Source organism: Serpula lacrymans, assembly GCF_000218685.1.
Source record: "Serpula lacrymans var. lacrymans S7.9 unplaced genomic scaffold SERLAscaffold_27, whole genome shotgun sequence".
Lineage (NCBI taxonomy): Eukaryota > Fungi > Basidiomycota > Agaricomycetes > Boletales > Serpulaceae > Serpula > Serpula lacrymans.
This window is the reverse complement of record NW_006763315.1, coordinates 739-15,070: the sequence shown is the minus strand read 5'-3', so window position 1 is coordinate 15,070 and position 14,332 is coordinate 739. Positions and strand designations below refer to the sequence as shown.

General features: G+C 44.5%; 1 protein-coding gene across 1 annotated transcript; it reads left to right on the top strand.

Annotated features, from left to right (window-relative positions):
• Nucleotides 1–1,254: 1,254 nt before the first annotated feature.
• SERLADRAFT_444171 (uncharacterized protein) lies at nt 1,255–2,752 on the top strand (the record flags this gene model as incomplete). Its single annotated transcript, XM_007324812.1, has 6 exons — nt 1,255–1,323; nt 1,362–1,495; nt 1,929–2,077; nt 2,156–2,322; nt 2,375–2,608; nt 2,660–2,752. The coding sequence occupies 6 exons, from the start codon at nt 1,255–1,257 to the stop codon at nt 2,750–2,752; spliced, it is 846 nt and encodes a 281-aa protein (XP_007324874.1).
• Between the last annotated feature and the right edge of the window lie 11,580 nt (nt 2,753–14,332).

The window sequence follows — 14,332 nt, the reverse complement described above, 5'->3', positions numbered from 1 at the left end:
AGTAGATAAAGTGAAGTATCAGGCTGAGGGCAGATGCTTCAAATGTGGAGAGAAAGGGCACAGAGATCATAAAGAAGGAGGTAGCATAGCTGCAAAACAAAGGTTCAACCTTAGGGCCATGCTTGAAGGAATGAACAAAGAAGAGAGAGATGAACTCTTACAGGATTTTTAAAGAGGCCAGCTGTCATTCCTTGTCAGACTGAGCCTACAAACAATAGATATGCTTCCCTTTCAATCGAAAATTTTGCTGTCTCAGAAACATGTATTAGTTTAAAAGAAAATGACATTAGCCAAAGATACAGCAAATCTGAAATTGAAAGAAGCTATAAAAGAGGAAAACCTGAAAGGGAAACAGGCTGAAAATATTCCTAAAGTTGCTGTGCACAAGGTATCTAGAGGGGATAGAACCATAAAAAGTGCAGCAACTGAGGAGACAACACACAAAATGTGGTGACTCAATTGGGAAGCACAAATGGTACTGATGTTTCAACACGCTCCGAAGAGGTCAGGCACCCCTCTAATAAAAACCTAGAAACAAAGGATCATAAAGAATCATGGACAGCCGCATGGGTTGCTGACAGACTTTGAGACCAAAAGGAAGAAAGATTCATTGGTATCTTGAACAGCTGGATGCACAAAAAGAGAGGACAAGATATTGACAAAAATCTGATCAAAGAATTGAATGCATGACCACTACACAAAATGGTATTAACATTAGAAGAATTGAGACGCCCTAAACAATTTATCAGGGGAACTCAAGGAAACCAGATGAACATCACTTGCAGATTAACAAATTGCTAAGGAACATGTGCACATCAACCAGCAATGCGAGTTGGAGGAAAAAAAATCTGGAGATATGAGGACGATATGCAATAACTGACTGAAGAAAATGGTCCCTTACAACAAGAAAACCACCATCTTCAGCAAGAAATCTCATGATTGCAAACAGCCCTCAATTCACAAAGCAGTTCTGCATAAGTAATCCATACAATACAATGCAGTTGACTAACATATCTACTCCTCTAGTGCTGGCATCTCCACAATTTATCCAAGCAACTCTGCGTCACATGCAGCCATTATCTCGCAAGCAAATCTGTTGTATCCACCCAAGAATCCCATCCCTGCCCTGACAAATACCCAGTTGAAGTCTTATGGCATTTTGACAACTGCAAGAAGGACGAGGATGGTGGGTTAACAGCTCAGAATTCTGCTTGACCCGCAATGGAGCATGTGATCTGACATGCGGATGGCACCATGGTTACTCCCAATGAATGGTCCACTATCAAAGCCAGCACCCATCTCGCTCAATTCAAGCTTGAGCAGGTACCCCTGCCAAAGTGCTGATCCCAGAAACGGTCAAGAAACTATTATCAATCCACGTATCCAACTCAGTGGAAGGCCATCCTCCCGGAGATAGAGTAGCAGCAGCTGCTGCTAACTCTGTGCTCAAACCACTGGAAGGCCGAGCACGTCCTTGGCCAGGTGTTGAAGTCCAGTAAGCTAGCTAACAAGGTGGATATTAGTGGTGACAATGAAAACACCAATCTCACTACTATATTATCAGGAACAGGAATGGCAACAGAGCCTCAAAAGAGGTGTCAAGCAAGGTCAAGTGTCTTGAAAACGGCGAAGAAACAACAACCTGTGACCAGTGTTGTTTCAGAGGGCACCCACTCAGACATTGGGATGGCAGTGGATCACTCTCATCCGCAGGTATTAATGCCTCCACCTGCTGCCAGTGCCTGTTCAAAAGTCGCTGGCTCCTCCGTCTTTTTTGTCTGTTGCTCCGGATATCAGGCCAAAAAGGTATAACATAGGATTAATAGAAGTCAATTCCTCTATATCCAATTTGAAAGGTATTTGTTCTCCATTTTTTTCATTCAAATTTAGGCCTGAAACATTCTAGGTATCATCTCTCGTGATTTCAGCTCATTCTTCTCTGGCATTAATCTTCTCAATGCCATGGAGTTATCCCCTGACTTCTCCCCGGGCCCCCCTTCCCCCCCTGTGCTCAAATTTATTGAGCGTATTGAGCATGCTGATCCACACCCCTCTGACTTTGACAAAGACAACCACGGTATCTCTTGGGGCCACCATTAGTTTACCTCTGGATCTATGACTTTTTCAGCTCTACTGACATCCTGGGATACAATAGGTAACTGCAAGACAGCTAGGCATCTAATTGCTGCAGCTGTAAAGACGTGTCAAAATGCAAGATATGTATGCTTTCAGGACAAGATTCATTCTTTGACATTCCTTGCAGATAAGTATCTGAGCAACATTCTCGACCTTTTGTGGGCAGCCTGGAAAACGGCCAAAGGGGTAAGTACTTGGTTTTCTCAAAGTATCCATTATCTGATCAATAATTCTATAGCCAATATCTAAGGGTAAGGCCTTGTCTGATTTATCCTTGTTTTCTACTCTTTGTTGGACTGTGTTGATAATCTCATCCACCACTTCGGCCTCTATGGCACCTCCCTCATCTATTTCCACCGTCTCAGCTCTCACTGTACTTGCATCGGTGGCTGCCTCTGTCCTGTCTATTTCACAAGTCACAGCTGGTGATTCTGATTCACCCAACGAGGAAGAGTGTTGTGCAGAATTCCAGGTAAGTGTGTTATATCTGTCAGTGAAAAACTAACTCACGCTCAATTCACAGACCTTGAAGAAAAATGAGTTGATTGAGTGGATCAAGACCAGTGGGGTCACCGTCTCCAACTTAAAACAGAGGAATAAGAAAGGTATTGATTGATTTTTTTTACCACTCTAACCATCTGATATGATTTTGTAGATCTTGTAACAACTATACTGGCCTTACCCCCCAAGAAATAGCCCTCCAAAAGGGAAATTAATTCATTTTTATCTAATATCAGTCTCACATTTGTGTTTCTCATTACACAACTAACTTGTATTACTATTACAGCGGAAGGGGAAGAAAAATCCGCCCACAGTCAAGAAATGATTGAAGACAAGATTTTAATCTGCTTGCACAATATGAACATGTTTTTTTTTTGGTCATTATGCAGTAGAGGCTTTCTCTTGTTGCTCTCCTACAATTTTTTGTGTGCTTTCCTTATGCTTTCTTACATTTTTGTATGCTTTATATGTACATATACTTTGTATAATTGGGACTATTTGACTGCAATGTGACTAAGTTGAACTATTTTTTGCAACAACCGGCAATTGAGACTACACTGGACTACAGAATCACTTGACTTTGTTGGACTCTTGCTTGACTTTGTAGGACTCTTGTTGGACTATGTTCTCCCTTATCCTAGACTGAGAAACACAACTTTATTGGACTAAAATTGACTATTTCCTGCAGATTTTAGTCACAGTTTTTGCAAGTTGGACTGCTGCTGGACTATATGGGACTATATGTGACTGTATGTGACTAACCATTATTACTGAGGGTGACACTCAGTAAAAAGTCACAGGCAAATGATGCACACTGGATCTGTCTACCAGAAGCATCACTGTGTTGTCATTGATGTCAGTGGAGCAAGTCCTTTTGCATACACCACCCATTGTGAGTACTTCTTCATCTTCCCATAATTCTCGTTCCTCATTGTCTGATGGGGCACCTGGAAAATTGACCTGGGTACTATCCCCCCAGGAATTACCCTCCAGTGAGTTATCCTCTGCTAGATTATAGTTGTTATCACGTCCCGGGAATGGTTTCCCAGTATAGCCCAGATGAATTACCAAGCCAAGAAGGTTCAAAATGTGTGCCCACCTATTGCTCAACTCTATGAAATGGTAACCTCTGGTGAGCATCCCTGCAGCATGTCATGCAATACTCTGGTTTCCCCAAACATTCTGTGCACTGCCAAGTTCCTTCTCTAACTAAACAAAGGCTGCAGGTCTGTCCTAGGGACCACCTGTAACAACCAAGAGTTAGTTACTCTGGCGCACACAGGAGCACACTATAAAGGTGGTGGAAGATGGGGAGTGGGTACCCCTTGGGCTGCAGTGAGTTAGTTGGTATACAACAGGAGGACTCGCTGAGGAGTCTCCTTGATCTATTGGGGTATATATACTACTACAGGTTTGTTTGTACATATGTACTATACAGTTGATGAAGGCAGTGGCCGAATGATGTCATAGGGTCTAGCCCGTATGGCCAGCTCCACTGCGTGAGAGAGTTAAGTCTAAAAATAAAAGGAAGGCAATGCGGCGCGAGAAAGGGAGAAGCCGCATGGCAATTAAGGTATAAGGTTAAAGCGGAGAATGAAATGGAAAGGAGATGTCCGGAAATTGTGTTATCGTAACACTACCCCCCTTCTAAGGCTCGACTTCCAGGCGAGACCAAATACCGGAGGTGGTAGTGAAATTTTCGGGCATAGGTTGAAAAAGGGAATTAAAAAGTTTTGAATCCATGTCTCTAAGCTTCCTGGGAGCCGAGGGATTCTTAGAATAAAATTTGCGAACAGCGTCGCGGGAGTTTTCCAGATGAGTTTCTGGTTCCCACGTTCTGTCCTCGTCTCCATAGCCCTTCCATAGGACCAGGAACTCTAATTTACCACGCTTCAAGCGTGCATCAACCACTCGTTCGACTTCGAACTCCTCTTCACCTTCCTGGGTGACTATCACCGGACCGGGCCGGTCTATGCGCTGTCCTGGCAACGGTCCCTTGTAGGGTTTGACACGGCTAATGTTTACCGTGGGTACCACCCTCATTCTTTTTGGGAGTTCCAGCTCTACCGCGTTAGGCTTGACTTCCTTAATCCGGTAAGGGCCAATCCATTTCTCGGTCAGTTTTCTAGACTGCCGGTCTTTTAACTTTAAATGGTCGGTGTCTAACCAGACCAGGTTGCCGACCTTGTAGTCAGGGGCCTTAGAGCGTCTACGCTCTGCCCTGTCCTTCATCTGCTCTGCAGTTCTAAATAGCGCCTTGCGCGTTTCGTCCAAGACAGACTTCATGTCTTTTGCCATGTTCCCAGCAGCCTCGTTTTTGCTTTTGCCAGGTTCTACACCCATTCTAGGGAGGTACGATCTAGTAACCTCAAATGGTGCCTTGCCTGTAGCCGACGACTGCTTGATATTATAAGAGAACTGGGCTATCTTTAGTCACTTGGCCCAATCCGTCTGCCTGTCGTTAATAAATATACGGAGATATTGCTTCAACTCCTGGTTGAGTCTCTCTGTTTGCCCATCGGTCTGCGGATGGAACGCCGTTGATAATTTGGGTTTGATGCCCAGCATCCGGCATAATTCTTTCGTAAATTCGCTAGCAAATTGCGGTCCTCGATCCGAAATCACCGTCTCTGGTAACCCGTGGATGGACCATACGAAATCTTTAAATAGGTCTGCCGTACCTGCGGCGGTGATGGTTTTGTTGGTGGGTATGAATACCACTTCTTTGGAGAAGCGGTCTACCACCACCATTACTGAATCGTACCCATTTGACTCGGGCAGATCCGTTGTGAAGTCTACCGATATATCCTGCCAGGGGCCAGCTGGTATCGGGTTCGGCATGAGTTTACCGGCCGGCGGTTGATGGGAATTCTTGGCCATGGCACATCTTAAACAGGATTTTACGTATTCCTGTACGTCTTTGACCATGCCAGGCCACATGTAGTTTCTGGAGATCAACTCCATTGTTCGTTGCCATCCAGGGTGCCCAGCCACTGGAGTGTCATGATGTCTATCTATGGTCTTGATCCTTACGGATTCAGGCACATAGATTTTGTCTTTAAAATGAAAGAACCCGTCTTTCCATAAATAGTTTTCATTGCCGTCAAGGCGCGCCTTTTCCTCTGGGGAGATGTCTTTCCTGAAGACTTCTAGAAGATCAGAATCCTGCCCAATTCTAACATTGGCAACCCTTGATTGATCTATCAGGGTGACACCTTTGTTGTCATCTTCAATGCCGTTGGCATGATCCTCTCTTCTGGATAAAGCATCTGCTTTCCCCATTGAGCTTCCAGGCTTATGAATTAATTTATAATTAAACCTTGACAAGTACACCGCGTAGCGGGCCTGTCTTCGGTTTAGGTCTCGGGCCGTCATGAAGTACTCTAGGTTCTTATGATCGGTCCAAATTTCGAATTGGTGCCTAGCACCTTCTAAGTAGTGCCGCCAGTGCTCTAAAGCTCTAATGATGGCCAGCATCTCCTTGTCATAAATCTGATAGTTGCGCTCTGTAGGCGACAAACTATGCGATAAATAGGCGCAAGGCCTCCAAAGATCGTCAGGGCATTTGATCGATAAAACAGCCCCAGTGGCGAAGTCAGAAGAGTCGGTTTCTAACCGGAACTCTTTGTCTAACTCTGGAAATGTCAATATGGGCGCTGTTGTAAATGCCTGTTTAAGCTTGTCAAAAGCTTCCTGTTCTTTGGCGCCCCAATGCCAAACAAGGTCCTTTTTTGTGAGATCGTTCAACGGTCTCGTGATTTTAGCGAAGTCTTCTATAAACCTTCGGTAGAAATTGCCTAAGCCGAGGAAGGCCCTAACTCCTTTGACGCGAGTAGGTTCTGGCCACTCCAAGATAGCTTGAACTTTCTCAGGGTTCATCCTGATTCCGTTCTGGCCTATGATCATACCGAGGAAGTCTACTTCCTTCACTTTAAAATTACATTTTTCGGGTTTGACGAATAGGTCCCGTTCCTGTAAGCGTTGAAGGACTTCTTGCACGATCTTGTCGTGTTCAGCCTCATCGTCCGACTTCGTAAATATTAATAAATCGTCAATGTAGATGACGACACAGTTTTTCATATCCGCAAAGATCTCGTTCATCATGCTCTGGAAGGTTGCCGGTGAGTTGGTCAACCCAAAGAACATAACAAGGGGTTCGAAAGATCCTCGGTGGCACGTGAACGCGGCCTTCCAAGCATCTTCCTCTTTGATTCGTACATTGTTGTACCCCCATCTGAGATCCATCTTAGTCAGGATTTTGGCACCAGCCAATTTGTCTACTAGCTGACTAATTAAAGGTAACGGATACGCGTTTTTAACCGTGTGCTCATTCACGTAACGATAGTCCATAATCATGCGCTTTTTACCATCCTTTTTAGGGATGAAGAACACCGGGGACGTCATAGGACTTTTGGAAGGTCTGATGTAACCCTTCCTAAGCTGTTCATCTATGAAGCTAGATACCTCGTCTCTTTCAGGAGCAGAGAGCGGTATCATATGTCCTTTTCTTGGTTTGAAGGCTTCCTTTAAATCTATAGCATGGTCCCAAGACTTAGCCTCTGGGAAGCGCTCTGATTTGTGTTTGGAAAAGACTTTCCAGAAGTCATGGTACTCGGGAGGTACCAGCCTCTTAATCTCTTCTTCAGGTTTTACCTCATCATCGTCATCGTCGATCTTTTCCAAAGATCTGAGCTCATAAACGTGACTAGCGTTTAACTTTTCGAGACGCTCATTGTGACGGGCATGATTTGGTTTACCCAAGTTTACACATTCCTGGGGACAACGTGACAATGTGACAACCCCTGTCTGCCAGTTGATCTCAGGATTGTGTTTAAATAGCCAGGTCCAGCCTAAGATTAAATTAATTTTCCCTAGTTGGGTAGCTTCGGCAGTGACTCGTTCTCTGTGTCCTTGGTATTCGACCACAAAAGAACATTTGTGCGTGATACAGCCACCTGCATTTAGCGTACCGTCAACGTTATAGACGGGAATAGACATTTCTAATTTTACAAGGGGGAGTCCAATTTGCTCCGCCCAGACCTGATCTATGAAGATTCCGTTAGCGCCTGAATCAAGCAGCGCGCTCGTTGAGTGTACTTTGCCCCTGGCAAGGTTTTCCACGCCAACGTCTAAACGGATCTCCTTTTGAAATAAATACGTGCGCATCAACACACGCCTTGGGATTTCGGGAAAGGGTGGCTCCGAAGAAGAAGAAGAAGAAATAGAAGGGGAAAATGACACATGTTTTTCTATTTTTGTTTTACCAGAATCAAGCACCCTAGTGTTTGTCTCGCCGGGGCCACGCTCCAAAGGAGACGCCGGTGCAGCGGTAGTATCATAAATATTACAATTACATTTCTTCATACAAGTACATACTTCTGATAACAAATTTAGAAATTTATTTACAAATTGGGGAGCCATCCCCGTCGTTCCTTTATTGCTCGTGCAACACCCCGGAGCAGGGGCCACCTTGTTGTGGTTTACTTCATTTTTACTAGGAGCTAAGGCACCCAAGTGACCTAAGCCCCAAATTCTTTTCCCTGAACCTTCATTTCGTTGACCTGTTGGTCATAGAAGAAGGCCCGGATTTCATCGTACGAACGACCGGCTAAAGAATTAAGCCGATCGTCCGGCTTTTCGGATTCGAGTTGGCGCGCCTGGCGCCCTTGGTTATTTTTTTGTTGGCCGGCCTGCGACCCTTTTCTACAGTCTCGGGACATATGTCCCTCTTGGCCGCAATTGTAACAGTTGCCCTTGAATCTGCGCATCTGTCCGCCTTGGACCGCGCCGATATCCATAGGAGCACCCTGTCCTGGCTGCAGCCCGAACGGCCTAAACCCGTGAGAGTGATTTTGATGTTGGTTTGATGACCCAGGGCGCCTCTGGGGTGTGTTGTTTTGTTTGGTGGACCCGCCACCTTGGTGCATGGTGTAGAGCTCTATGGCTCTACCGACTCGTCGTACTTCCTCAGCCGCCAGGGCCAAGTTGTCGCTCCTTGTATCCTGCAGATAGATCTGCTCTGCAATGCGAGGGTTCACATTGCGTTCTAGCAGTTCTACTGCATGTTCATTACCAAGACCCCCTTGGATTGAGAGGGCCAGGAACCGGGTTACGAAATCATCCGTCCTCATGTTTCCTTGTTTGAAGGAACAGATTTGCTGACGCGCCCAGTCTCGCTCAGCTTGCGGTTTGAAATATTTTTCGATCTCTATTTTGAGATCGTCCCAGGTGGGCCACACTCCCGCAGTGTAGCACTCCTGTAATCGTACTTGGGCGTATCGACCCGCCACAGGTCCTTTTAGGCGAGATAGCACCGCAGTGGCTACCTCAAAATCATCGGCAAACGCGTCCCAGTTCGCCTTGACCCAAATCTGGAGTTTGATCCACCATTCGGCGAATTGCGCTCTATCTCCTTCGAAGGCGCCAGGGTCAGCAACGACTTCGACTTTCTTGTTGAACTTTTTCTCTACCGAGGGGGTTGCTACAGGGGGGTTTGCCTGTATCTCGGCGAGTTGTGAGGTTAATGCTGCAATCTGCGTGCGCATGGCGTGCAGCAGAGCATTCATATCTTGAGGTTGCGACGACATGTCGACTTGTTCTCTTTGGTAATGTAAAAAAGAAGGTAACTGGGGGTCCCCGCTTGCTATCTGCGGATCAACCTCTTCCCAGCTGAGTATCGGATCTCAATCTCCGACTACCCACACTATAGTATTTGAATTTTGTATATAAAAAGTAATCGTAATAAACCCTGGTCCGAACGGTTGTCAGGGGGTGGCCCGCTTGTTAAGCTGTCAGCCCTTCTCCAGACTGGCGGAGGCAAGTGCCCGGCCTGGTCAGAGGTATTCGAAGAAGAAGTTTTTGTATTCTAAAACTAATCAACAGTGGTTCCACACCAACTGCTGAGCTAAGTACTCCCCTTAACGCTGGGGGCCGCGTATCGTAGGTTTTTTTTTTTTTTTTTGGGTTCTTCTCCCTGAGCACTACAAGGCCGTCGCTAGGAGCGCACCTATCTGCTATTTGGGATATTCCTAACCCTAACCAATCTCCTTCACCCTGGAGTCCGGGTGCCCAGTGGGACTTTTTGCACTTAACGTGCGAGAGAGTAATAAGAGCGAGTCCTAATGTAACAACCAAGAGTTAGTTACTCTGGCGCACACAGGAGCACACTATAAAGGTGGTGGAAGATGGGGAGTGGGTACCCCTTGGGCTGCAGTGAGTTAGTTGGTATACAACAGGAGGACTCGCTGAGGAGTCTCCTTGATCTATTGGGGTATATATACTACTACAGGTTTGTTTGTACATATGTACTATACAGTTGATGAAGGCAGTGGCCGAATGATGTCATAGGGTCTAGCCCGTATGGCCAGCTCCACTGCGTGAGAGAGTTAAGTCTAAAAATAAAAGGAAGGCAATGCGGCGCGAGAAAGGGAGAAGCCGCATGGCAATTAAGGTATAAGGTTAAAGCGGAGAATGAAATGGAAAGGAGATGTCCGGAAATTGTGTTATCGTAACACCACCCCTCTTCCTGCTTGAGGACTTGCAGATACTCTGAACAATGATCCAGCCATTATCTCATGTAATCATTTTGTGACTAAACCAATGTCAGACAAATAATGACGGATGTACTTACTCAATAGACTATCACAATGCACAATGGGATCTGCACCCGTGTACAGTGATTCTGGACCTTCTGGGCATGCAACCAATCAGTAGTACACCTTGGTAGCTTAGTTGGTAAAAGCACCGGACCACAAAAGCTGGGGTCCCAGGTTCAAGCCCTGGCCAATGCATGTTTTCTCATACTACAAACAAATGTTATAATTTGTCATGGACTTGCCTTCCTTGAAGTTATAACCAATAACTCAAGGTGTAACAACCAAAGTTTAAATACTCTGGCACACAACTCAGACAGGCAAAGAGGAGAGTGGAGGAGGGGATAAACTGCTTATAATAGGACCAAGTCACTGTAGTTGTGAGTAAACCACAGGAGGACTTGCTGAGGAGTCTCCTTGATCTATTGGGGTATTTATACAACAACTACAGACTATTTGTACATGTATACTATACAGTTTGGTAAAAGCAGTGGCTAATGATGTTGTAGGGCGCTGTCGATGATGAGAACTGCAGTTAGAAAACCACACACAAAAAACAAACTAACAAACAATCCTCCCAGATTCCACGGAACTTGTTTATGGGCTTTGCCTCCTAGAACAGTGGGTGCTCTGGTTGTTCGTGGGGTGGTATGTATGAAAGGTCCTTCAAAGTAAAACCCAGAGAGGTATGGGTGTGGGTTTTGAGGAGGAGGGATAGTTGAATTTATAGAAGGATAGGGGCTTTGTGACGAGTATAGACGAGCACTACCTTGCTAATCGTAGCACAAGGTAGGTTTGAGAATGACAAAGATGATGAGGTGACGAGGTTCCCAGTGATAGCAGGCTCCTGACGCACAAACTGTAGTGCTCAGAAGGACTCTAATCGAAAGGGACAACAGTGACTTTCAAAAATGACGAGTGACGATGACAGCAGATGGCAGTGGTAACAGTGGGAAGTATTGTGACCACACTGGATCACAAGTAGCAGAGTAGTGAACTTGAGATTTAGAGAAGAAGTCTGGAATTGAGTTCTTTTGTTGTTTTTACAAGGTAAAATACAGGGGTTTATATAGTGAAAAAAAAGGCAGGCTATGCACAGTATAGCTGCGCAAAAAGAATGAGAAAGAACATGAAGGAAGGAATGTACGCTGACGAATCCTGCGTAGTTGCTACAGGATAAGATCATCAAAATAAGGGAAAGAAAGGGATAGAACAATGAATGCTGTGAGTAAAGTTACAGGTTTGTACAGCCATAAAGTAAAGTCCAATAGCAAAAAGAGAGCAAGAAAATCATGATGTCATGGGAAGATGCAGTAAAAAAAGGCAAGGAAAAACACTATCAGTATCAACACAGTTCCTTTATTGTCAGTCAGGCATTCTAAAAAAATATGTGTCCATAAAAATGATTCAAAAATCAAAAATAATTGCACTGCAAATGAATGTTCTGCTGAAAAAAAAGAAACTGGAGCCACCGGTCCACCACCTAGTCCAAATCCGACAGTTCCATGGCCTTACCAATGGACTGGTTGTGTTGGACCACCTGATCAAACGAGGGAGGGAGAGGAGTAGTCCCAATTTGGAACAAGTGAGTCCCAGGCAGCGTGTGGTAGGTGTAGCTGTAGCGAAGACGATGGACAAAGGATAAGTGTACCCAAGTGAATGGGACAGCGATGAACATGGGCGACGCAAGGGGATGAACCTTCTCCAGCTCAAAAACTACCCACCCACGCTCCAACCAGGCAAGACGAGTGACCGATATTTTGATAGTATGTGATGGCAGATCGACGTCATGAAGATGGACCTGTTGCCCTATTTGGACCGGCCGCCGGGGCTTTGCTGATATCAGCAGTGGCACGTGGTAGTCAACGGATCGGCAACGGAAGCGGATAGGAAGTGGTGACATCAGAAATGGTGGGGGTGCAAATAAAATGAGGAGGAGGAGGGTGGAGGTGACGAACAAGTGGATTAGAATGGGGATCCAGAAACGACCGTCAGGTGAGAATAAAAAGGAGAGGAAGGGGCCCATGGTGGGGCTAGGCAAAGGAAGGGGAGTAAGGGAAACAACAAAAGCGAGGGCGCAATGCAATGTATAGCCAGTGGCGACGCGAAAATTTGCCGAAATGCCAAAACATGGAAAGTACCGGATAGAAAAGCAAAGGTGAGCGTGACTGGATTGCCTAATAGAGGTGGTGCTGATCAGCCACAAGTTCGAAACAGGCAATATTAATTACTATTCCACGTGGCACTGTGCCGGTATTTATACAACAACTACAGACTATTTGTACATGTATACTATACAGTTTGGTAAAAGCAGTGGCTAATGATGTTGTAGGGCGCAGCTTGTGTGACCAGCTCCACTATGTGAGGGAGTTGTATCTAAAAATAAGAGGAAGCTGCGCAGCGCAAGAAAATGAAAGTTTAAGTGGGGTTTGAAAGAAAGGAAAAGTGCTGCACGGCACAAGTGTGAAAGAAAGTTGGAACAGAGACTGAAAGTTGAAGGTCCACAAATTGTGTATTGTAACACTACCCCCCTCCTAAGGCTTGACTTCCAGGTGAGACCAAATAGAGTTAGTAGTTAAATGTTTGGGTATTGGTTGAAAAATGGAATTAAGAAGTTCCAAATCCATGCCTTTAAGCTTCCAAGGAGCCAAGGGATTTTTAGAATAAACTTCACAAACAGCATCGCAGGAATTGTCCAAATGGGCTTCTGGTTTCTATGTTCTGTCCTTATCTCAATAGCCCTTCCAGAGAACTAGGAACTCTAATTTTGTAATGGATCAATTTTTCTATTGCATTCCCATCATGTCATGGTTATCCAACCCATTCCCAGTCACTCCTCTCGCCATTGGATTAGAAGTCATAGCTAGTACTTTCTTACTTTTATCTTTCTTTTTCTTATTTTCCTTTCATGTTCATATTCTATCATACTTACAGTGTAGGAGACTCCTCTCCCACCCCCAAGAAGATATTCCAATGGCATAACTCCAATCAAGAGCGGTGCTCTGGAATACTTCAGTGAGACATTAATCAGTGATAAGTAATTATGATAGATAGTACCATTTTTCCTCTTTTTACTACTGCATAGTTGTTTAGTTAGACCACTTTCTTATTCTTTCTCTTTTTGATCTGACTTTTATGATTTGCTATATAAGGAGTAGATACTTGATATATTATTCTTTAGTTCAATATTAGTTTGGATTTGCACTCATACCAATACTCTTCAATGTCAATACCTTGATCCACTGCCTTTTTCAAAGGATTTGGCCAGACATTTGGTGTTGTTATATAGCTTCACATTAGTTGCCTGACAAATTTTCCATGCTTGAAGTGTGCATTCAAAACATGTTCCACTTTAAATTCTTCTTCATCTCCCTGGGTGGCTACAACCGGTCTATATATTGTCCTGATACTGGCCATTTGTAGGGTTCCACACAGCTAGTCCAGTATTCCCAGGCTTTGAAGTAATCTAGTGTTCCTGAGCTTTGTAGTAATACAAGATTCCCAGGCTTCTACTCGTTCCCGGTATCCAACTGCAATGTGCCTGGGTTTTACCCTTTTCATTGAGCAAGCTACTACAAATAGTTACAAACTTGCAGCAGTGATGTACCCAGATCAAGACAGTTCAGCTGCTATTCCATATCTATAACTGTATAACATGATCATGTGAAGGTACTGACCACCCTGGGGTCTCCATCCTGCACATTGTATGTATATACTCCCTCATGTAATATGCAAAACATATTCTCTCACCACTACAGGACAAAACCCCATGATTCAGTAACTTCCCACTAAATGCAGTAATACATCAGGAAAACATGATGTGGCTATAAATGCAATAAAGTGCAAAAAATATGCTATTATAGCAAAAATATTATTCAGATCTGTTCACTTACAAAGTCCCTTGCTATAGTGTGTTATAGTGTGCACTATAATGCACTATAGTGCACCAGATGCAAAAATATGCAGGCTTATACATTATAGAAATTGCCTATAGCATAAAAAGCCAAATATATCAAAGTCACCCCAGCTGTATACGGCCTTGCAATAGATTGATATAAATGGCTTTAATTCCCCTAAACACCGTTCAAAGCTAACTAGATCAA